The 26,251-nt window shown below is 37.5% G+C and overlaps 1 protein-coding gene across 3 annotated transcripts in view; it reads right to left on the bottom strand.

The window, feature by feature from the left end:
• MCTP1 (multiple C2 and transmembrane domain containing 1) overlaps positions 1-26,251 on the bottom strand; it is a 512,254-nt gene that overhangs the window by 233,239 nt on the left and 252,764 nt on the right. For all 3 annotated transcript variants that reach the window (XM_029942619.1, XM_029942618.1, XM_029942620.1), the window contains exon 3: positions 8,572-8,714. In XM_029942619.1, coding sequence (XP_029798479.1) covers positions 8,572-8,714 — 143 coding nt within the window. The remainder of the gene's footprint in view (positions 1-8,571; positions 8,715-26,251) is intronic.

Raw genomic sequence — 26,251 nt, forward strand, 5'->3', positions numbered from 1 at the left:
CTTCAGTATTGAGTACTGTGGACACAATAGCCTAAGGGGGTATGTTGAGAGCTGCTATTTTAGATAGAGAGTCCAGGAAGGCTTCGTGCAGGAAGTGGGTCATCTAGAGACCAGAATGATGAGAAGGATTACTCCACTTTGGGAAGATCGTTCCCAGGCAGAAGAAACAGCAAATGGTCACATGCAATGGTCATCAGGCAGCCAGTGTGGCTGAAGTAAACTGAGTAAGATGGAGAGTGGCAGAGAGGGCTGGAGAGACAGCTCAGAGCTAGATCAATTAGGGCCATTTCCGAAAGACTCCAAGTAAACGGGCGCTGGCCAGCTTCCATCCATTCATTAATTTTCCTGCTCATTCTTTCCTCAGCCAATATCGATTAAGTATTTATCATGCAGCAGACAATATGCCAGGTGATGTGTAACCAGTGGTGAGCAAAGCGGACATCATCAAAGCTTATAGTTCAGTAAAGGAGACAGATGTTCAACACGGAAGTGCATAGGTGATATGTAATTCCAAATTTTGATAAATGTTGTAAAGAAAAGAAAAAAATAACAATAGAGATCAGGGAAAGCTTTTAAGATGCAAGAAAGATGCTGGTAGATGCAGTTAGGAGCTGCCCCTCTGGACCTTTCCAAATGGAACATCTTTGTATTGCACATTGCGGTAATAGAGCATGGACAAGTAAGCCGGCTCTTGGATAGATCAAGCAGGCCATGGAACTCTCCAAGATTTGAGAATCCACTAGGCTGAACGAATTCAGCACAATTGTGCTCAATAGTTAGAAAGCTTGAAGCACAGGGAACAGTAGGTACAGCAGCCTGCCTTCCTGATTTTCCTCTAGTATTAATAGACTTTGATTTAAACAAACTTAGTATGTAAAAAATTGATCTTTAAACAAAAAGATAAATACTTTGCATTACAAAAGAACTCTTAATATCGAAGTCATAAGGGGATTTATTTAAGTGATAAGTTCCTCTAATGCCTTCTAAATTATTCAATCTACAGTCATTTGATTTACATACAACCTTTCAGGAGTACATTTGTTATAGAAAGCACAGTGCTCCTGCTATAAGTACCCTTCTTGATCAGTTAGGCCTCTGAGATCTAGTCATTTGCCCCATGGCATAACACATGAATATACTGCCACGTCTCGGGCAACAAACACCTCAGTGTTTGCTAGTGGCTACAAATGCTGTATTTTACAACATAAAATTAACACTTAATATTAAATAAATTTCTTCTATCTAATCTCTTATAATTGTATCACCCTAAAACTAAAAATCTTAGGGACTGTAGTGATAATCATTGAGAACACCTGGAGCCCATATATAATGTGAAGTGGAGAGCTGTCAACCCAGTGATAGTGATAGTGATAGATAGTCCGACTGGGAGATTCCACATTCGAACTCTCTTTATTCTAATGGTGAAAGTCTTTCTTCTAGTCCTAATGCTAGGTGCTTATTTTAGTTCCCTCCTGTTCATTAGCAAAGGCACAACCACGGGAAAGAATGGAACCACCAGAATCCACTCATTAATGAAATTATTAGCTATGCTACTTGGTTCTAAGCTCTATAAACCACCTGTCAGAAGGAGCAGTACTTTAGGGGGGAGTTTCAGAAATATAGGACATAGAGAAGAGATAAAATAGAAAAAGGTATTCCTACTGTTGGGGCATCTGGCTCAGTCAGCTAAGTGCCCAACTCTTGATATTCACTCAGGTCATGACTTCAGGGTTGTGATCTTAGGGTTGTGAGACTGAGCCCCATGTCAGGCTCAGTGCTGAGAATGAAGCCTGCTTGGGATTTTCTCTCTCCCTCTCTTTCTGCTCCTCCTCCCCAAATAAATAAATAAACTTGAAAAAAAAAAGGTACTCCCACTGCAATAACAACAAGCACAGTGAAGACTGATTAATGTTTATTCAATATCTACTATCCATTAGGCACTGTTATCTATTAAATACTTTTGGAGTTTTTAAATGCATGTCTTATATAACTCAGTGAACAGGGTATTGTTGTTTCCATTTTTCAGATAAGAAATCCAAAGCTTAAAAAGTTTATGTTACTTCCCCCCAAAACTTGGGGCTTGGAAGAGATCGGATTCAGATTCAGTTGTGCAAGATGCTCTGTTTAGAATAGAACACATTTAAATTTAACAAATACAAGTTGGGGACCCACTGCGAGGGAAGCACTGTGAATTCACAAGTGAACAGTGTAGATGGATGCTCGCCTTCACGCAGCCTCTCCTTGGAGAGGTGGAAATCTTAGATAACATTAGATAAAACTTGCTTGGTTTCTGTAACACCTCCCTTCATTCTCACATGAGTTTAGAACAAAAAATGTTTTATTCTAATAAATGAATTTATTTAGCATCTTGATTTAATTGTTTTCCCTGAAAAATTGCATCAGGGAGTACACCAGCTATAACATTTTTGGATATTAGTAACAGAAAACTCAGCTCCCACAAATGGGAATTTGTTAGCTCAAATGACTGGAATGCCCATAGGTAATTATGACTTCAGTCGAGTTTTCAATTGCCAGTTCAAATGATTCATTTATTTATTCTTTCAGTTACTTGAGAAATATTTGTTTAGCATCTGCAACGTGCTAAGTATTCTTCTAGGCAATAGAAATAAATCAGTGAACAGAACAAAGTCTGATTTCTTGGGGCTTACATGACAGGTAGTGATAAGTGCCATGGGAAGAAATATCTCAGGGCATGAGAGTGATGGGAACTGCTATTTATAAGATGTTTCAGAGGACAATCAGAGAGAGTGACCTTTGAATAAAGATGCATAATGGGAATAGGATATGGAATGGGACCCGGATCACATATTGTGATCTAAGATCCTATACAGAAAATATGTCCTTGACTCATTTTCAAACCCAAGCAGCTTCAAAATAATTGTCTCACTATACAAGAATAATTAAACTCAAAACCATAGGATTGACATTATAAAACAAAGAAAAAAGAAAATCTAATGGGGGCCATTCCAATTAGTCATCTTTACTAGAAAATACAAGTTATGTTGCTTAATTACTGGGTGGACATAGGAAACCCTGAATCTAATTCTCACTCACCTGTACAATGGGGCTGAGGATAGTTACTTGTCAGGTATGTGGGGGATACATGAGAGAGAGGAGGCCTCGTGTCTAGTATGGTGCTCAAGAAATGGCAGTTATTACAGTGAAGATGTGACTATGGATTCTATCTTGCTGAGACTCAATAGCCTCTCATGGTCTTTGCCTATAAACTAAAAGCAAGTACAGTCACATTTTTTGTTTCCTTGTTTTGTTTTGCTGTTGATTTTTGTTGTTGTTGCTAACATAGTTGAGATTCTTGATTCATGCATTTAGGAATTATTTTTGAACCATACAAGACAAAACATCTAAGATGAAAGAGCATCTAACTTTGGAATAGTTTGGTTTGGATGCTGCGTGGTTTAGGGCTGGAAACATTTTCTTCTAATTACTTAGGTGTTTCCAGTTAAAAGTCTATAAAAGTGACTCCGTACCCAAGCAGTGCATCAGAAGAACCTATTGTGTTTTAAAAGTCTAGAAGATTGAACTCTACCATAGAAGCTCTAAGTCAGTCTTTAGGGGAGACACTTGAACATCGAGATTCTTTTTTTTTAAAATTTTTAAATGTTTTATTTATTTTTGAGAGAGAGAGAGAGACAGCATGAGCAGGGGAGGGTCAGAGAGAGAGAAGGAGATGCAGAATCTGAAGACAGGCTCCAGGCTCTGAGCTAGCTGTCAGCACAGAGCCTGATGCGGGGCTCAAACTCACCAACCGTGAGATTATGACCTAAGCCAAAGCCGGACGGACACTCAACTGACTGAGCCATCCAGGTGCCCCTTGAGATTCTTAAAACACACACACACACACACACACACCAAAAACTAAAGCAAAAAAATTTCATGGGTAATTCTGATGTATAGCCAGTGTTGACGATCATTGGTATATCACATTCTTTTAGGGCCTTAAAACCTACTAAGAAATAATTTTGTATAAGATAGCAATGTGGTCCTTAATTTGAACCATGCTTAAGAATGCTTCAATTTTAAATCTTTTTAAAAAGCTTTTTAAATGTTTATTTCTTTTTGAGAGAGAGAGAGAGAGGCAGAGAGAGAGGCAGACACAGAATCTGAAGCAGGCTCCAGATTCTGAGCTGTTAGCACAGAGCCAGACATGGAGCTTGAATTCACAAACTGTGAGATCATGACCTGAGCTGAAGTCAGATGCTTAACCAATTGAGCCAACCAGACCCCCTGTCAGTTTTAAATCTTAAGCCTGGATAGATAGGAGTTATTTAAGGAATTGTCAATTTTGCTAAAATGACAGTCTTAGACACAGTAATCTGATCCCAAACAGAATCGCTTCCTAATTATCAAAATCTTTCGATTATTTAGAAAAGCACTCTATTTTAATACCCAGATATCTAGCCTATGATTAGGGCAAACAAGTAGCAATTTATACGAACATTTCCCCTTTATATTACCTCTCTCTTTTCCACTGTAACTCTGGGTGTTCACTGTGTAACTTAGATAATAGTGTCAGTGAAATGAAAATCGAGAATTTAATTCAATTCGGCTGAGATGGATGCTGAATTTACCCTATTATCTAAGATGTGTGCCTGGCATGCATCCCTGTGGTGACCAAGCAGGTTCCAGTGGCTCTTGTCATAGTTAAAGCCACTGCATCTAAACCCCCAGCTTCTACTACGACCTTATAAATATATTCCAAATCTGTTCCGATAGACTTGTTTTTATCTACCCTTACTGTAAAGTGATTTGGAACTTCTTAAAATTAAAATTAAAGGCCAACTGGAATGTATATTATTACTGATTTTATGTCTAATATTTTTAATGACAGTTCCAAGATTATTTTAGAAAAAAAAATTTTTTTTGCTAGAAATGGTATAGGTACTGCAACTTTAATGTGGTTTTATAATCTTGGCTCAGAAGTGAATTTTGTATCCCTTGGTTATCTTTACATTGATAGAAATCAGATTACATGGTACATATAAGCTTCTTCTTCCTCTAACTATAGGTTAAAGGTGAGAGGTTTGTAGACAATATTTTCTAACCATCTAGTACATAGATGCATTTTCATATTACCTATCAGTACAGAATCGGTTAGTCCCTAAGAAATCTCTCAGGAAGGAATAATCTCCCAGCAATTGGATATGGGAATCTCATCAAAATTGTCAGTCAACTACATAAGGGTATATAGAGACAATGAGTATAATGCATTGTTCATGAAATTCTTAAAATATTCCCACCAGTGTATTTGATTTAAGTTCCTGTGTGTGCAAGGTTACGCAAAAAGTCGATAACATAAAAAGTGAAAAAAAGAAAGCTAAAAGTTAGAGATGTTTTTCAAAAGAAGTCCTATGCATTTCATAGAAAATGAAAATCAAATGAAAAATACAAAAGCATATTTAAAAGCATAAAATATTACATAAAAATACTGTCATTTTATGTTTGTACAGGAAAGGCCAGTGTGATTTTTACACAATCATTTTTCTTATGTAGAAATGTACAAAAATGACAAATATTTTACAATTCATTATTTATCTTTTTGTTTATGGTAGAAGTTAAGTTGTGGCTGCAAGATGTAATGCTTTGAAAACTTAAAGTGGTAAACAAACAAAAAACCAACCACAATCCTTGGGGTCTCTCTCCTAGCTTCTGGCGTATAGGGTGGTGTTAACCAAGGCGTTAGGCCTCCATGCCGTGTCCCTGTCCCCACTGCCACAAGTATGCATGTGGACATGTTCTCTCCCAAACCAAAACAAAAAATACGCCACCATTTTTTTCTGTGTGCTACAGATTTCTGTTTATTTTTGAGCCTACTGTGATATTCCTTTTCCATTATCCATTTTGACATTTAGATTTCTACAGAGATGAATATTCATTCTTAAGCACAGGAGAATAACAAAAGAACCTAACCAACATCTAATGTAATTTTGAGAAGTGTATTTCTTAATTCTTTGAAAGACTGGAGAGCTACATGGTTCTGTTATAGAGTAATATTCCATTAAAGAAACAGATCCACAGTAAAAGTAATTAAAAATAAATCCTGTTCCTTCCATGCTTTTCTCATAAGGGACCTTAAACAGGATCCGAATGGCCCAGTACAACCCTTATTAGCCTGGCTCTCCTGTCCTGCCCGTCATCTCCAGGGCCGCAGCTGCCCCAACTCATCTCTTCCAAACCTCCCTAGAAATAAAATTTCATTTACATCCCATTTGTCTATATTTTTAATTCCTTTTACAATTTCTATCTCAGTTCTTTATTATAAAGGTACTTCCTTTTTTCTCATGTAGATATTTCTTTCTCTCTAGAAGTGAGGATCAGGGAGTAAAAACATCTCCAACTCCGAAGATCTTCTCTTTGGTGGGAGGAGGTGTGGCCATGAATATCGCCACATTAACAATTCTTATGCCGTCGCACATTACATGTAAAACACAGTTCATGAATTCTAACTGATTTTCTTTAGCCAATGTCCACTCAAGATTTTCTTTTTTTAATTCATTTTTTAAGTTTATATATTTATTTTGAGAGAGAGAACACTTAAGGGACAGAGAGACAGGAAGAGAGAGAGAATCGCAAGCATGCTCCACACTATCAGCACAGAGCCCAAGGTGGGGCTCAAAAATCCACAAAATGAACTGTGAGATCATGACCCAAGCTGAAATCAAGAATCGTCACATGAACAGACACTTCTCCAAAGAGGACATCCAGATGGCCAACAGACACGTGAAATGATGCTCAGCGTCACTCAGCATCAGGGAAATACAAATCAAAACCACATTGAGATACCACCTCATGCCAGTCAGAGTGGCTAAGGATGTGGAGAGATGGGCACCCTCCTACACTGTTGGTGGGAATGTAAACTGGTGCAGCCCCTCTGGAAAACAGTGCGGAGGTTCCTCAAAAAACTATCAATAATGATGATGCATAGGGGCACATGTACCCCAATGTTCATAGCAGCAATGTCAACAATAGCCAAATCATGGAAAGAGCCTAAATGTCCAACAACTGATGAATGGATCAAGAAGATGTGGTTTATCTACGCAATGGAAGACTACATGGCAATGAGAAAGAATTAAATCTGGCCATTTATACCAACATGGACGGAACTTGAGGGTGTTATGCTAAGTGGAATAAGTCAGGCAAGGGAGGGACAGATACCATATGTTTTCACTCATAAGTGGAACAAAAAAACTTAACAGAGGACCATGGGTGAGGGGAAGGGGGAGAAATAATTGGGGAGAAGGAGGGAGGCAAACCATGACAGAGACTCTTGAATACTGAGAACAAACTGAGGGCTGATGAGGGTGTTGTAGAGGGGTGAGGGGCATGGAGGAGTGTTGAGCACTGGGTGTTATATGGAAATCAACTTGACAATAAACTATAAAAGAAAAAAAGTCATCACTTAACAGACTGAGCCATCCAGGCTCTGAGACTATTTCTTATGCAAATAGGGACCTATTCTATAATGACTTCTAGAAACTTACCAACTATGTACCTAGAGGATTCTCTTCTCACTAATCTTATGAACTATTCTGCTATGATTATTTTAAGACTAATCAAGTGCAGTAGTGAGAAGGGGAAAGAGTGGAATAAGGAGTTGGGTCCTTATCTGACTGTGAGCAGTCAACTGTGGTAACTCACTACCTTCCGATGACTCAGTTCTGATCTGATTTTAATAAAAGTTTTAGGGTTTTTTCCTTTCTGTGGAGAAGAGAAGCAACTGTGGGCAATATAAATGAAGAGTTGAGGGGAATGAGAATGCCCAGGGATTGCTCAAAGAGTGATTCGATGAGATTTTTGGTTGATGTGCCAGTTGCAACATGTGGTTATTGTGGTAAAAATAAAACAAGGTTTGGTCACTGAATGGATAGTCAGAACACAGAGGCCACAAAGAGTGTCTACAAAGATATGATTCAGATACAGAAAAAGTATCTGGAGATACGGATTAAATAGGAAAAGGAAACAAGGAATCTCCTTAAGTTCTGTAAAACAAAACAAAACAAAACAAAACAAAAAGAAAACTGCATCAAGTGAGAGGAAAGACCTCCCCCTTTTTTTCCCCAGTTTTCATAATATAATAGAGACAGGAATTCCCACCCCCACCTCTACCCTTTTATCTTTATCCTTCTCATCTTCCAAGGAAGATACTTTCTTTGCAACCTGTAATGGTAGATCCCGATATAATTCTTGAACAAAAAGACTAGCTTCTGAGTAAGCTTTCCTTCTTGCTAGATTTTATGAGGATTTGTTTTTACACATTCCCAGAGTGTGCTAAATCAGTTAACTTCACCAAACAGGAGAAGATGGACTCCATAATCCTCCTAAGTGCCTGGCAATAGAACTTTCCTGAAGGAAAATGCTCCCAAGCTTCCCCTCCCCTCTATCTCCTTTCTGTCACACTTCCCACAGGTTAGAGTTGTGTCCAGCAGAATTTATCTCTCGTGAAAAATCTCATCAGACAGGGAGGCATAGAAAAAACCATCACACAGGGAGTTTTATGTCATTGCATCCGGAAAAAACAAATAACGGGCTCACCTTTATATACAGTGGTTCCCTAAGATGCTCAACAAGAATGCAAGCTTTCTCCTCCCATATGGGATTGAGGTTCTTGTGTATTATTTTACTTCTAAAAACTTCTTTTCCTCCAATTTTAAACTTCACATATGGATCACTTGTCCCTGTTAAAGAGATATAGATTGATTCATGTTAATCATGGCTTTCGTTGGAATCAAGAGAAAAGCTCATTTAAGCATCAGGAAGTGTTTAAAGGAATAAAAGTTAAATAAAGCTTATCATATTGGAAAATAAAGCTCGTGTTTTTTCCTTAAATTTCCCTTAAATTTTAATGTGACAGTATATAATTCTAATTATTAAATCTAGGTAATAAAAATAATAATTATTATTTTATTTTCTGATCTTAATATGGCAACCCTCTCCTGGTATTTAAAAATCTCCACTGCATGCTGCATATGTAAATTTAATTCATATTATAAATGACAGAGATTAATCTGACATTTCTCTTGGTATCATCCGGTCAATACAAAAAGATGATCCATGATCTTGACCAAATTGGCTGATTTTAGACTTATATATATGCTGTTCAAACTTTAGCATCACGGGCTTAAGGAAAGGTGAGTATCAAACTGGGCTATGATTTCATCCTTGGTCCCATATCTCTCTTGCTGAGAAGTTACAATTTTAGAAGCTAGGAAAAAATGGAGGTCTCAGAGTAAGACATCGGGAGAAGGGGACCACTGTTTATTAAGTCATCTGCAAACTTCATATTAACCCTTCACACCTCCCAAGCTCTGTGTGATACAGAAAGTCAGAGCTGTCACATAGGTTGCTCATGGATACCCAGCTAACAGGAGACGAAGATAAAATTCCAACTCAGCTTGTTTGACTCTAATGCTTGTACTTTTTCTACTACACATGGAGGGGGGAAGGACTTTGACATGCTTCCGTATATATCATACCATTTCTCATTGTGACTGATGAATGAGGCCAATCGATCTAATGAGTCTATGCTATTATTAAGGATTCCTAGAGAAGGTGAATCAGAGACATCCCCAAATGAATCATTCCAGTGTGACAATCTTTATCCTCAGGAAATAATTTTTTATACAAGGCCCGACTCCTTTATAATAAGATTTTGTTTAATTCTTTCTGTTTTGTCTAAACTGAAGCTACAGTTGATAGCTTTGGTCTATATGATTTAAAGAAAAATGTAAGTGGGGCTCGGTAAACTTTGAAGCATGATATAGATATTAGACATTACAATTGTGCTGATATCCTTAAGCTTCCTGTCTGCATTTCTTCTCGACACCTCCCCTCACTGCAGTGACACATAAATATCTCTAGTAATTATAAGCACTCACTGACTTATAGGGTTAGGCTTTTCTTATTTAATCATTTGGGGATTTTTTTTCCTAAAACTGTCCTCACTCCTGAAGTAAATTTAATGCCTAACTCTTTGTATGCCTAGATGTAGGTATGATAAAATAATGATCCCAATTTTCCATTGTGAAAATTCCATTCCAACAGTTTGATTTTATCATAATGATACAAACTTTAAAAATATTTATAAATGTAAATGCAGGCTACTATATGGTCACCTGTAATAATGCATTCTTTAGGAGAGTCAGTGCAACCAAAAAGTTTACAATCGCTATTTTTAACACAGTGGTTCACAACTCTGGGCTGAGAACCCTGAGGTTTGGGACTTTGGCAGCGCACAAAAATCCACAGACCCGTCTGAAACTTCTCCTCCATGCCCTCATGATTTGAAATTCATCTATGTCACTATGGGTACCTGCAAAAATATAATGAGCTCCATAATATCAGAGCCATTTGGATCAATGTTTTGCTTTGTTTTAAACAGCCAGCATTTAGTACAAAATCAGACATATTGTTGGTCCTCAACAAAGAGCTGGTGACTGAGTGAATCACGGACTTAACGGTGTGGGTGGTAGATCTCTGTTCCTCCTGACTCGTGTTACCTGCACTTGGATATCTAATAGACATCCCGTTGTCAACAATGTCTAAAACTTAAGTCTTGATCCTCTCTCCTGCTAAATGCTCCTCCCTCAGGCTTTGTTCGGCAGTTAATGACTTCACCATCTGATAGTTACTCATGAAAGACACCTGGAAATTGTTCGCAATACCTCCTCCTTCTCCATGTGTCGCATTCAGGACACCACCAAGTCTGATTAACCCCAAAACACACTTTATCCATCTTCTCTGCCTCCAATCTAGTTAAGCTTTCATGATTTCTCTGCTGTACTACTCTAATAATAGCCTCCGAGTGGGGCTCTCCGCATCTTCTATGCCCCGCCCTCATTACTTCACTACATGGCCGGGAGAGCTTTTTAAAAGTACAAATTTAATCTTCTCCCTTCTTTGTGTTAACACATCTCAACAGCTTTCAACCACACCTACAACAAGATCCAAAATCTGTGACACGGTAGACAGGACTTGCCATTTCTCCAACTCCATTTTGGGTCCCTCACCATGTTCCAGCTATGCTGGTACTGGAAGTTATTTTCTGCTTCCAGTCTTTACATATTCTAGCTAGCCTCTCTGCTTAAGAAGTCCCTCCCTCCCATTCTCTTCCCTTTTCGCCTGGCTGGCACTGCATTTTCCTCCTGGTCTTAGTTTAAATATAATTTGCTCAGGGATACCTTTCTTAACTTCCCAATTTGAATTAATTTTCATTACTGTTTTTTCTTGGAATTTGCTCTTTGCCTAATAGCACTAATCATTGTGTTACATACAGGTTAATTTGTATGTGCGAATTTGTTTGCTGGCTGTGACCCCCATTAAGGCCAAGACTCTTCCCCAGCACATGGCCCAGTACCTGGAGTGGAGGAGGCACTCAGTAAAGAGTTGTTAAATGCATGTGGATGTATACATTAATGACTATCGAGTTCGTTTACAGTGAACAGAGTACTACTAAATGCATTCTCTGAGATGTTGATAAAAGATGTTATTCATCCATATTGAAGATGAGAAACAATCTGAGATTCAGTGTGACTTGCCCCTAATCATGTAACGAGTAAGCCAGGAAGGAACAGGATAGAAGCACACTTAGATTTTCAGACGCAGTGTTCCTTCTACTTAACTTTTAGGAAATCTGAACATCCATATTTTCCTGCTTTTACTCTAAAATACGATCAGAGACTACTTTTGGAAAGATGTTCAATAATCATCAGATATTACAGATAATACTACCAATGACAAGCAGCCTCGTCTGGTCTGCAGAACACTCACACTGTTATTTGTTTATCCACCTACGTCTCGCTGGGTCTCCATTTTACAGATGAGAAAACCAGGACAGGTGAAGTGGCTTATTTCAAGTCTGATGAGAACTCACATCTGGAGGCCAGTCCAAATAGTGCTTTTTCTGGCACATCATCACCAAACACTCATTTTTGGATGTAACGATGCTCTCTTTCTTTTGTCCAAAAAGCAAGAATAACTCTTTTATAAGAAAAGTACTTTCAAGAAACTTGGCCTTGTGTTTCTAAATTGTGTCTCACTCCATTTAGTTTAGGTATTCCGTAAAAGGACTGACAAACTAATTCACCACACAAGCCTATACACACAGGGTAAATCCTTTCGAAAAACAATCTGTTTCCTGCTCCTTCCCAGAAACATTTTCCTCACCTGCCATATAGGTGAACTGACAAAATCCCCAGTTTCTGGAATCCTGCTAGGTGGTCCCAGGGCTCCATGGTAGAAGTTAAATTACAAAAGGGAATCTATATCACTCAAGGGAACGTGCGCAGACCACTTGCTACAACAGATAAAACATAACCCCCAGCAAGCCTGTGAGATCACTTCTAGTGCTATCTTGAGGTTACATTTCAAGAAACTACAGCATAGAACAAGTATGTAAAGTCTAAGACACCTCCAAACACAACATTTTTCATGCTTGGTGTCATATCTATGATGCTGCTTTAGGCGGTACATACCCAGTGGCCTGAGGAACTAACAATCCAGCCAATAAAAGTTGGTCTACAGGTTCAGTTAGGGATTAGGCACAGATTTTTGAAAGATGACAGGCACAAAGATCATAGGGATTGGTAGAAGAGAGAGACTATTTTTAGGGACACTGAAAACATGTTATGATGGTAAAATATTTCATAAATATGTGGCTTTGGCCACAGGGTGACCTGGTTTGGAGATAGCATATATGTTAGCAAATTCCACTGAACGTGAAAAACAAATCTAGATGCACACTCATGAATCAGTCATCTGACTTTCTCCGCTTTGACCTCCCCAGGTAAAATTTGCTGCATTTCTCTTTCCAACCATCACTTAGAATCTTTTAATGCTACTATTAAAATTTAGTATTTTTAATAGTCATATTTCTTTAAAGAATTTCTAATTGTTTTCATGTTCTTAACATAGAGGACCTTTGTGATTTAGTCCTTAATAGTTCCAGACCTTTACCTTGTGATACCAACATTTTTTAAAATTAATTTAGGGCAGAGTAAAAGATTTGTATCTAACATTCTTTTTATTATTTTTTTATTTTTAATTTTTTTTCAATGTTTTATTTATTTTTGATACAGAGAGAGACAGAGCATGAATGGGGTAGGACCAGAGAGAGAGGGAGATACAGAATTGGAGGCAGGCTCCAGGCTCTGAGCTAGCTGTCAGCACAGACCCTGACGCGGGGCTTGAACCCACGAACGTCAGACCTGACCTGAGCCGAAGTTGGAGGCTTAACTGACTGAGCCACCCAGGCGCCCCACTAACATTCTTTTTAAAAAATATTCTTCAAATAAAATTGTTTTATTGACCACATCTATGCAAGCACATATGTATATCTGTTTACATGAATGAAATATGACTTTATTGTCTCAAATATACTTGATGCTCAATAACTGGTAGATAAATAAACTTCTGAATAGACTAGATTTTCATATCAATTAATTTAAATACACATAACCAGGGGCGCCTGGGTGGCTCAGTTAGTTGAGTGACCAACTTAGGCTCAGGTCATGATGTCGCAGTTCATGGGTTCGAGCCCCGTGTCAGGCTCTGTGCTGACAGCTAGCTCAGAGCCTGGAGCCTGCTTTGGATTCTGTGTCTCCCTTTCTCTCTGCTCCTACCCCATTCATGCTCTGTCTCTTTCTGTCTCTCAATAATCGATAAAAATGTAAATAAATAAATACACATAATAATACATAACAGGATATAATCCAGTTGGATAAATGTATGAACACTAACCTAGAATTATGACTTAAACAGTTTACTTACCTTTTAAAAGTACAACTAAGGCTGTAATGAGTACTCTTGAGTTTATATCCATCTTTGAACACTTCCTATTACATCTTCTAGGTAAATTTCTAAAACTAAAATGGTTAGGCAAAAATGTGCTAATTTCCATCTAATAAATATTTCCCACTCTCTTCTAGGAAGATTATAACACACTTCAGTCGATTTTGACTTCATTTGAGCAGTTGTGATTGGTTCAGCATCTAAAAATAGGATTCCCATATTATATTCCAAAGCTCTTATTTAACCTAGTTTACAAAAACATAAAAAGAGTCAGCAGTATACAAAGCCAGTGGATAGAATCTTTAATCCACTTTCACTGTGTTTTCCAAGTTTGCTTTTGTACCTAACATTTTTGCCTTCTATATTTGAAAGTGCTTTTCTAACTTTATTTAAGCAAGTTATGACTTATTGATTATTGATAGGCATTATATGCTTTTTTAAAAAAGAATTTTGTGGACAAGCACAATGCTGGTTGATAACAAAACCAAATAGATTCATTTTCTATAGCCTTTAAATAAGTGAATGTGCACCATGACTCTTCAAAAAGGGGATAAGACATGTGGCATTTTTCCTGGCTTCTCTGGCCATGGGGCCTATTTTTCATGAGTGTATTTTTCAGACTCATAATTCCTGGTTTGTCTTTGGGAAATGTATCTTATTATATTTCATAGATAAGGAATTTCTCACATGTTTTAGAATTTATTTTACTGTATTGAACTCACCAGTGAATTCAAATGATTTTATTTTAATAAAACTCCCAAGATATTAGGAGCTTGGGAGTTTTTTAGTCTTTTCTAGTTACAACCAGGTTTTATACATATATTATATATATTATATAATATCTATAAATATGTAATATGTATCTTACTTATGTAATAAAATTATTTCCAAATATATATATTTAGCTCGTTGGTTCAAAAAACCAGATAACAAATTCACCTGATAGTGCTGCTGCTTTGATGCAATACTGCATTCAACCACAAGATGGCACTAACACATATCAAATTGTGAAGCTTGTGGTTCTATTCAAAATTAAGGAATCTCTATTGAACATGTTGTGGTTCTTAAGCATTTCCTAGCAATTTGTGCTTTGCTGTTACTAGCTAAGCCATGACCCCCATTAAGACTTTTTTTATGGTGCTAATGAAATGAAAACAGGGCAAATAAACATGGAAAAAGAAAGTAGGATATGTTAGCCCTAAAATAAAATTCAGGTTTTATTTTTATTTATGTCATATTCAAGAGCAACCTTTTGTCCACACGCATTTTATCAGATAGCATTAACTTCAGCATTTATTTTTAACATTATTTTATTTTATAATTATAAATTCTATGCTTTAAAAATTCTAGAGTAATCTAGTCCTAGGGATTATTAATTATTTCTGAACTTTAGGATCATATTATCTCAAAATGAAGAATTAGAAGATATGTAAAATGTTTTCTTATGTACTAAAGGAATACATGCCCCAATGCCATACTTTATTTTATTTTATTGTTTTTGGAGTTGTGGCAACGATGAGCACTTCAACATTTTGTGTGTTATTTAGCCTTTAACGTAAATTAAGTCTAATGCAGAACTAAACTTTGAATGGGCCCATTTTGTGCACAGTAAATAAAGCATGCACAAGATGGCAGCCTCTTGTCCCTTAAAGTAGCATTAAAGCTATTCCAATGTAAATACTGGTTTTCCTTCTCAGAATACACGAGCCTGCTGGTTAACAAGCTTAAATCTCTTATCCCAAACCTAGTAGGTACAGAAACAGAACAAGCTACTCCTGTTGGGATCTACAGTCATTCAATGGTGCTGACCCTTAAAAACAGTGCCAAATTGAAACTCAGTCTCATATTGGAAGTTGGAAAGAAAAGGAGGAGGGGGAGGAAAACAAAGAAGAGTAAAGGAGGACAACAAAGAGAAGCAAACATAAATACTGAGTGTGGACAGTTAAAAACTATTCAAATTTAAGTTGGATCTTCCTGAAGGTACTGGTTTTTCTAGAAATACTTAAAGCTAGCCATCTTTGCTGCCCAAATGCAACAGAGAAAGTGTGCATTGTATAATAAGGTCCTTCACATGTGAATGAGGCCTGTAGGGGGGCCTGGGAGGCCCAGGCAGTGCCGGGTTCAACTTCCGCTCAGGGCAAGCGCCGTGTGAGGCTCTGTGCTGACAGCTCAGAGCCTAGACCTGCTTCAGATGCGGTGTCTCCCTCTCTCTCTGACCCTCTCCCACTCACACGGTCTTTCAAAAATGAATAAATCCTTTTAAAAAAGTTGAAATGAAAGGAAGAGGCTGTAAAGGTAACGTTCAAAGCATACTCAGAGAATAGGTTATATCTTTATATACATTTACTTTTCACTAATAATTTAAAAATCTTTAAAACAGATACTTATGCATTAAAATTATTTCCTTAAGCTCTCCTATTCCTTCTTCATTTTTTGTTGGAGATTTGGAATGCCCTACAATTGACATTTTATATATGTCAGTATATAACTGAAGGGGAAAATAATTAAATTATTAAAATTCAAATGCAAGAGGTTTGTAACAACATACGCCTTACTGTAATTAAATAAGAGTAAACATTTTTAATAATGAGGAATATAAATATTCCAATGATTTTGGAAATTTATGGTTAATGAGGTTACCATGATACAGCACATAGAAGAACTAAAAATAATAGTGTGATGTAACAGAGTGTAGGGCTGAACTCAGTAAATTTCTTTCTTTGAAGAGTGGAAGGCGCTTCAAGGCACACTGTAGAGAGAAGGCGTAAGTGACAAGAACAGGCTGTTGATTTTTATGAGTGATTTTCTGGCTTATTTTTCTCTTGTAAACGCAGAGTTTAGGATATGTGAGAAAAGATTCTACATGTTATATTTGGGATGAATACAGCTTGTCCAATTCCCTTTCACATGTGGCATAAATTACAGGTGGTATCTACATGGAACTTCCGGATAATGTCTGCAAGTTAGGTAGACTAAAATATGGAAGTGCAGTGCTTAAGGCTTTTTCACACTACGTTAGACAAAAATGCTTTAATTTTGAATATGAATTATATATTAATCTGTGATATAGGAGCAAGCACAATACAGGATGCCCTAGATGTCATTTTTTCCAAAGGGCTTTACTCCCACTGCCTCTGGGAGGCCCTCTGTGACCAGTAATTAATCCATGCACTGACTGGATAAAACAGATATTCTTCACCATTTCCCTTTCTTCTTTTTCATTTTCTTTCCTCTGGTTTTTTCGAAGGGAAACAGTCTTCCCTAGAATTCTGTTGGAATATATTACTGTTAGTACGGCCATCATAACTCCCTAAAAAATCAAATACAAGAAAATTGAAAAGAACTTAAGTACTTTAACTTTCCTATTTTAAAAAATCAGGATATTAAAAAATTATACACCAAAGTTTCGATGCATTTTTCATTCTTCTTTTTTCTGGCTATCCCGGGACTTTTCTAAAATTGTTTACTTGTGTGTCAGCTATAATTTTCAACTACCAATTTCAGTGGGCTTTTCTAAGTCTCCCATCTGTGGACTGGGATTTCTTTTTCTTCCTTCCTTCCTCCCTTCCTTCTTTCTCTCTCTCTCTCTCTCTCTCTCTCTCTCTCTCTCTCTCTCTCTCTCTCTCTCTCCCTCTCTCTCTGTAGTCCCCCCCCCATCTGTCTCCCTCTTTCTTTGAATTCTGTGACTCTCCTCTCTGTAATCATATGGTGAAAATTATATTGGCCACAGTTTTGCTTTTTACAGGCAGTGTGGTCTTAACAAAGTCTCTTGTCTATAGTTTTTTGATCCTTAAAATGAGACAACTTCTCAAACTTCCCCGAGGAAAGTAAACAATCTCTAATAAGATTTCACTTACATGCCACTGACAGAGAAGAAGCTATTCCACATACGAGAATTTTCCAAAAAACTAAAAATTGTCATGTCAAACACCAAGACCTGTTTTACTAATATATTTGAAGGAATTATTTCTAAATTTTATTCTTTTTTTTCCTTTTTGGGTAAATAATAAGTGTAATTTTTTTTAATGGGGCAGGAGCACCACCGAGGTGGCTCAGTCAGTTGAGGTCACAATCAGGGCATGATCTCACAGTCATAGGATCAAGCCTTGTGTTGGCTCTATGCTCATGGTGTGGAGTCTACTTGGGATCTCTCCCTTCTCTCTTCCCCTCCCCAACTTATGTGCTTTCTCTCTTTCTCTCAAAATGAATAAATAAACTTAAAACATGGGGCAGAATATAATTTGTTGATTATATGTGTCTAGAAAATTATCCTTAAGATTCTAGAAAACAAAATTAAATTTTTGGTAGAAGAGGACTGAAACCTGGCAGAAATATTTCACTGGAATTCCCAAGTGACTGCTACTAAAAGACAGAAGATACTGCACAGAGAGGGATTTATCACAGAGAGTCTCCCCGGCCGTAAGTATCTCTATAATCTGTAATATAGTCTCTGTATTCTTAATTTGCTCTATTCCTTTCCATTTAGAGTGGTTACAAACTCAATGACAGTAATATTTCTGTTATTATACACACCGGTGAAAAAAATGTGGTTCTTAAAATACAATAAGTTAAAAGTGATTTGAGGAGGGTCACCGCATGGAGGGGGTCCATCTGCCACCTCGAAGCATGTGCTTGGACAACTATGTGGGTGAGGAATAAACTTCTATTACATCTGGACCCTTTCATATTTTTAGGGTGCATTATAACAGCAGCTCAGCCTACCTTAACCAGTGCAGACTCCTACATCTTGTGAATTCTGACTATTAAAATTCCACTTGCAACCACCGTTTAGGCCGTCCCATCTGATAAATGCTCCTAAGCCCTCTGACACTAATTCTTAAATACCTCTTGAAACCATGTCTGCCAGGATTGCCTCACTATTCCTTATCTAGATTATTAATCACCTTCTGTTGGGTCTCCCTGCCACCCTCCAAATCTCTTCCCCGAATGCTACCAGAGTCCTCTCTGTTACACACAAACTGGGCCACCTCCACCTGATTCGTCTCAGACCACATTTTACTCCACTGTCCCCATCCACAAGCAGTGCTGTGGGTAACCCAGGCCCCAGGGCTCAGGCTCAGAGTCAGTTTTTAAAGCTTCTCCTTGTCCAGGGAATTTTATATAAACTGGCTGTTTTTTTATTATTTTATACTCTTACCATGGAGTCTTCTGATCTTAATTTGGCTTCCGTGGCAGAATGAACCTCAATATACATTTCTTTCATTTTTGTTTCAGTAAGAGAGCCTCCATGAAGTTAGCAGCACATGTGGTCACCTCATTAAAAAATTTCATATCCTCCAAGCAACAGGTGTGGCCATATGACAAGTCCTTGCTGGTGGATGTGAGCAGAAGTGGCACACACAACTTTTGGATCTTCTGGTGAAAGTGGAGCAGCTGCTTAGAATCAGAGAAGGAAGCATGAGGCAATGCAGGCAGAGCGCCTTCATTGGTCCGTGATCTCTCCCTTTTGGTCTCACTGTGGAGGAAATCTCTTTTTAAAGCTGTTATCCTTACAGGTCTCTGTTACCAAAAGCTTGGCTTGCACTCTAAGACAACTTTCTAAATGGTTATTTATTTTTAAGAGAGTATTAGTGGGGGGAGGGCAGAGTGAGGCGGGGGAGATGGGCTCTGCCCTCACAGCAGTGAGCCCAATGTGGGGCTTGAACTCACAAATTATGAGATCATGACCTGAGCCCAAACCCGGAGTCAGATGTGCAACCGACTTAGGCACCCCTAAGACAATTTTCTAAAGGGATTTTGCTTCTAGATGAGTATGATTCTTATGGGAATGAATTGACTTAATATAGCTTATTAATCTTGTTTGAGTTTCATTCAATCCATTTCATAAGATCAGATGGCATGAACTAGCTTCCACCACACCCTGGCCATTCCTGGGCACTGGGACTTCTCACTGACGGCAGTGAAAGATAAAATCCAGTCAAGAAAAGAAAACAGATTGGGATGTAAAGGAACTAACTTTCCTTAATATTTACTATGGGACTTTTCACACAATATATCATTTAATTATAACTATAGCCCTGTAAGGTGAGTTCAACTAGCATATAGGAGGCATCCAAAAGTGCTAAATAAATGAATAAATTGATATCCTTCATACTTGACCTGGTTATAGGGTCCATTTGATTCTAGATTCCAAATGTGCTCAACTACACTAGGATGTCTACCTTACTACAATCAATACCTACTTTTTTCATCACTAGACATGTTCCACCTAGCTCAAGCTCTCATTTTTGAACTCAGCCCTCCTATATGGTATCCTCATTAGACTGGATTCTATATTAGGAAGCCATGAATCTCACTGAACTTGATGATCTTTAGTTCTGAACCATAATCACAGCAGTATAACAGTTAGACAAGCATGGGTGAATGTGGGGCAGATGATTTATTTAGCGCCCTTTGCCTTCATCTAACAGAAAATCTCATGAGGGCAAGAACTCTTCTGCATCCCAGAACCTACCATGAAGCAGGTGCTCAACTCATCAATAAATATTTCTTGACTTCTATGAGGAACATACATTACCATTAATATACTGGCTTTGCTAAGCAGGGCACTTATTCAGATGCTTAAAACTGGAGTTCTCTGCAACGAACAAAATTGATCAATGGTGCTCGGCAGAAAAATCTAATTTAAAAAGTATAAAATTATTTAATGCATTTTGAAGGTTTATTTTCACTCTGTGTACAACAGAGGTGGTTTGGTGCCATGTGGGGTGTTGGTAAAGAGCTTGACCTCCAAGTTGGAAAGTGTGGGCTCTAGAGTCAGCTCCAGTACTGACTGGCTGTGAATTACAAAAATCCACTTCACTCAGATAAAAATAAAGGTGGTATAAAACAGGGAGGTCATTGTGAGGGTTTAATGACTTAATTTGTGTAAAGTACTTAGCACAGTTACTGGCATAAACAAAACATTCAATAACAATTAGCAAATATTCTTACTCTCATTCAGATGCATGGAGACAAACTAATATAATTACATCACAATTTGAAGACTTGAATATAATAAAATTGAAATAAAGAACTACAAACATATCAAAATGGGTATTAAATCTCTGACTTTCCATATTGAATAATTCATTTCAGTTGAGATAACAGTTACAATTTAGCTACTTTCCTTAATCATTTAAGAATACATAAATACACACCAGAAAAGTAATGACTATTTTCCAGGGATTTCTCCTTCCCAGTTGTGTTAGAGATAGTAATTCTATTGGATTTGTTGAAAAGAAAAAACAGCCTAGAATTATAAACACTGCAAGAATAAACATAAGTATAAGGAAGTGTCATAAAATAGGACATTGAAATAACTGAAGCCCATAAAACATATTCACTAAAAAAAACCCCAAAAACAAAACAAAAGAGAGAGTTATTACAACCCTAAGAAGAAAACAAAGTCCTCCTCATCAGTCAAAACTAATAGCAACGTGAATAGTTTTATGACTCTTGATTGATTACCATCATTAACTGAACCAATTTCAAGACAGCTATTTTGCAGTATTATTGAAATGCATCACAGAGGCACAGTCATGGAATTATCTATTCCTTGGCATATTCACAAATTAAATTAGAGAAAAAAAAAGAAAAGTCAGTAGTGTCCTCTTTGTCTCCCTGCTTCTAGTCTTCCCTGCTCCAACTCATTCCCCCAAACCTTATACCTGGATATTTTTTGGACACAAAAGTCTAATGTTCCTCCCTTGCTTTAAGTTCTTAATTGCTTTCACAGTGATTTCAGAATAAAATTTAAACTTCTTAACATATCATACAAATATTTCTCTGCTAATTTCTCCAGACTCCATTTTGCCAGACCTCCAATCTATAGAACAACTTGCAGCACCTCAAATTCTCAGCTTCTCTCCCACGCCTGTGACCCTCCTCATCCCTTTCCCTTTGGCTTGAACTTGACAGTGTCTGCCATCCTTTGTCCTCTTCTGGTACCAAATGTGAGTCTCCCTACTGTGCAGACACCTTTCCCGAGCCGTCCTATGGACACTATTTGACCCTTCTCTTACTCTCCCAAACATCCTCTGCAACAGTACTTGTCATGTTGAGGACTTGTTTACTTCTGATCCTTGGTGTCTGGCACAACTCCTGGGTTATTATATGTGATCGAGAAATGCTAACTGATGTAAAAACATGTATGTAGAAGTGAATAAAGGAATGTCTGTCTTATGTCAAAATAACACAGAAACTAGTAAGGGAACCAGTATGCAGGTTTTATACCCTTTATTTCCCCCCTTCTCTTATTCATTATGATTCTAAGAGTCTCATTTGGATTTTATTTTCAAATACTGAATCTGAACTATGAGATGCTTAACATCATAACAACATTGCACTATCACTTCTACAACAGTAAGCCTTTTGCCATTGCCACTTTCCCAAATTATGGTGATTGACATTCACTGTAATTCCTAAGAAATGGTCAGGCTGTCTTAGCTTTACAAAGTGGTTTTTGACAATCTCATTTTAGCAGCAATATGCTTAGAATGCTTATTTATTTGATAGATAGACTAATTTTGGATTTACTCAGAACAATCAACTAGAAATCATCCTAGGATAAAGGTGATGAATATGCTTGTGACATATGTCTTCTGTTATTATGTCAAATATCCAATAAATAGATACACTAACACACAGTAAACAGTATGATATGAAAACTACTTAGAATGAATTTATTTTTAAGCTTATTTTTATTTATTAAAACAACTTTTTAAAGAAACGGACAAATTCCTAGAAACATATAAACTACCAAAACTGAAACAGGAAAAAATAGAAAATTTGAACAAACCCATAACCAGTAAAGAAGTTGAATTAGTAATCAAAAATTTCCCAAAAAAACAGGAGCACAGGGCCAGATGGCTTTCCAGGGGAATTCTACCAAACATTTAAGGAAGAGTTAACATCTATTTTCTTGAAGCTGTTCCAAAAAATAGAAATGGAAGAAAAACTTCCAAACTCTTTCTATGAAGTTAGCATTACCTTGATTCCAAAACCAGACAAAGACCCCACTAAAAAGGAGAACTATCAACCAATTTCCCTGATGAACATGGATCCAAAAATCCTCAAAAAGACACTAGTCAACCAGATCCAACAATACATTAAAAAAAATTATTCACCACAACCAAGTGGGATTTATACCTGGAATGCAATGCTAGTTCAATATTCACAAATCAATGTGATTCGTCACATCAATAAAAGAAAGGAGAAGAAGCACATGATCCTCTCAATAGATGCAGAGAAAGCATTTGACAAAATAGAGCATCCATTCTTAATAAACACACTCAAGAAAGTAGGAATAGAAGAATCATACCTCATGATCATAAAAGCCATATATGAAAGACACAATGCTAATATCATCCTCAATGGGGAATAACTGAGAGCTTTCTCCCTAAAGTCAGGAACACAACAGAGATGTCCACTTTTGCCACTGTTATTCAACATAGTATGGGAAGTCTTAGCCTCAGCAATCAGACAACACAACGAAATAAAAGGCATCCAAATCAGCCAGGAGGAGGTCAAATTTTCACTCTTTCTAGATGACATGATTCTCTATATGGAAAACCCAAAATGATTCCACCAAAAAACTGCTAGAACCGATCCATGAATTCAGCAAAGTTCCAAGATATAAGACCATTGCACAGAAATCAGTTGCATTCTTATACACTAATAATGAAGCAACAGAAAGAGAAATCAAGGATCCCATTTACAATTGCACCCAAACCCATAAAATATGTAGGAATAAACATAACCAAAGATGTGAAAAATTTATACACTGAAACCTATAGAAAGCTTATGAAGGAAATTGAAGACACAAAAAGAGAAAAAAATTCCATGCCCTTGGATAGGAAGAACAAATATTGTTAAAATGTCAATACTACCCAAAGCAATTTACATATTCAATGCAATCCCTATCAAAATAACACCAGCATTCTTTACAGAGCTAGAACAAACAATCCTAAAATTTGTATGGAAACAGAAAAGACCCGAACTAGCCAAAGTAATTTTGGAAAAGAAAACCAAATCTGGAGGCATCACAATCCCAGACTTCAAACTATATTACAAAGCTGTAATCATTAAGATAGTATGGACTGGCATAAAAACAGAAGCTCAGATCAATGGAACAGAATAGAAAACCTAGAAATGGACCCACAAACATATGACCAACTAAACTTTGACAAAGCAGGAAAGAATATCCAATGGATAAAGATAGTCTCTTTAGCAAATTATGCTGGGAAAACTGGACAGTGATATGCAGAAAAATGAACCTGGAACACTTTCTTACACTACACACAAAAATAAACTCAAAATGGATGAAAGACCTAAACGTAAGACAGGAAGCCATCAAAATTCAAAAGGGGAAAGCAGACAAAAACCTCCCTTGAGCTTGGCCCTTTTAAGTTGTAAGAACAAGCAACTTCTTATTCAACACGTCTCCAGAGGCAAGGAAAACAAAAGCAAAAATGAACTACTGGGACCTCATTGAAATAAAAATTCTGCACAGAGAAGAAAACAATCAAAAAAAACCAAAAGGCAAGCAATGGAATGGGAGAAGACTTTTGCAAACGACATATCAGATAAATGGTTAGTATCCAAAATCTATAAAGAACTTCTCAAACTCAACACCCAAAAAACAAATGATCCATTGAAGAAATGGGCAAAAGACATCAGTAGATACTTTTCCCATGAAGACCACCAGATGGTTAAGAGACACATGAAAAAATGTTTAACATCACTCATAAACAAATTAAAACCATAACAAGATACCACCTCATACCCATCAGAATGGCTAAAATCAACAAGTCAGGCAGCAACAAATGCTGGTGAGGATGTGGAGAAGAAGATCTCTTTTGCACTGATGATGGGAATGCAAACTGGTGCAGCCACTCCGGAAAACAGTCTGGAGATTCCTCAAAAAATTAAAAACAGAACTACCCTATGACCCAGCAATTACACTACTAGGTATTTATCCAAGGGATACGGGTGTGTTGTTTCAAAGGAACACATGCACCCCAATGTTTATAGCAGCACAATCAACAATAGCCAAAGTATAGAAAGAGCCCAAACGTCCATTGACAGATGAATGGATGAGGAAGATGTGGCATATATATATATATATATAATGGAGTATTACTCAGTAATCAAAAATAATAAAATCTTGCCATTTGCAACTATGTGGATAGAACTAGAGGGTATCATGCTAAGTTAAATTAGTCAGTTGGAGAAAGACAAATATCAAATGACTTCACTCATATGAAGACTTTACGATATGAAACAGATGCACATAAGGGAAGGAAAGCAAAAATAATATAAAAACAGGGAGGGGGACAAAAACATGAGACTCTTAAATATGGAGAACAAACAGAGGCTTACTGGAAGGGTTGTGGGAAGGGGGATGGGCAAAATGAGTAAGGGGCATTAAGGAATCTACTCTTGAAATCATTGTTGCACTATATGCTAACAAACTTGGATGTAAACTTAAAAATAATTAAGAAAAAAAATTTAACATTTATTTATTTTTTGAGAGACAGCACAAGTGGGGGAGAGGCAGAGAGAGAAGACACAGAATCTGAAGCAGGCTCTAGCCTCTGAGCTGTCAGCACAGAGTTGATGAGGGCTCAAACTGATGAGCTATGAGATCATGACCTGAGCTGAAGTTGGACCCTAACTGGCTGAGCCACCCGGGCACCCCAAGTTTATTTTTATTTATTCTGGGACAGAGATAGAAAGCAAGTGGAGGAGGGGCAGAGAGAGAGGGAGACAGAATCCCAAGCAGGCCCCATGCAGTCAGCACAGAGCTTGATGCAGTGCTCAAACTTGTGAACTGTGAGATCATGACCTGAGCTGATACCAAGAGTTGGATGCTTAACGGACTCAGCCACCCAGGCGCCCCAGAAGGAAGGTTATTTTTATGTGTATAGAAAAATTATGGCTGACACTGCTACCTTTCACTGATATCTGTGTTTTCCTCTTCTTTACAAGTAAGAAGCTAAACTTTGTAGGTGGGCCTATGTGACTAAAAACCAGGTTCTGGCCACGGGAATGTGAGCTGACGTTGCAGGCTACTTCCAGCCCAGCCAATGGCATCTTCCCATTTGCAATCTTCTCTTTTTCCCCAACGCTGAGAACCTAGATTAGGGCAGGACCACAGGATAGAAAGAGTCTGGAATTCCTGAATGAAACAGAAGCCCTACAGTCAGCCACAATGGATTATAAAGTGATAAATTTTTATTTTGTTAAACTACTGAGATTTGGGTGTTCCTCTTTTATAGGTCCTAACACTACTTACCGTAAGTGATAAAAAAAAAAAACTGATTCAAAAAATGGGTGCTGCCATTAAAAAAAATCCCTAAAATATGTGACATCGATTTAATGGTCAGATGGTGGCAGCAAGGTAACACTGGGAGGCTGGAAAGTC

Source organism: Suricata suricatta, chromosome 6 (genome assembly GCF_006229205.1).
Source record: "Suricata suricatta isolate VVHF042 chromosome 6, meerkat_22Aug2017_6uvM2_HiC, whole genome shotgun sequence".
NCBI classification, from domain to species: Eukaryota; Metazoa; Chordata; class Mammalia; order Carnivora; family Herpestidae; genus Suricata; species Suricata suricatta.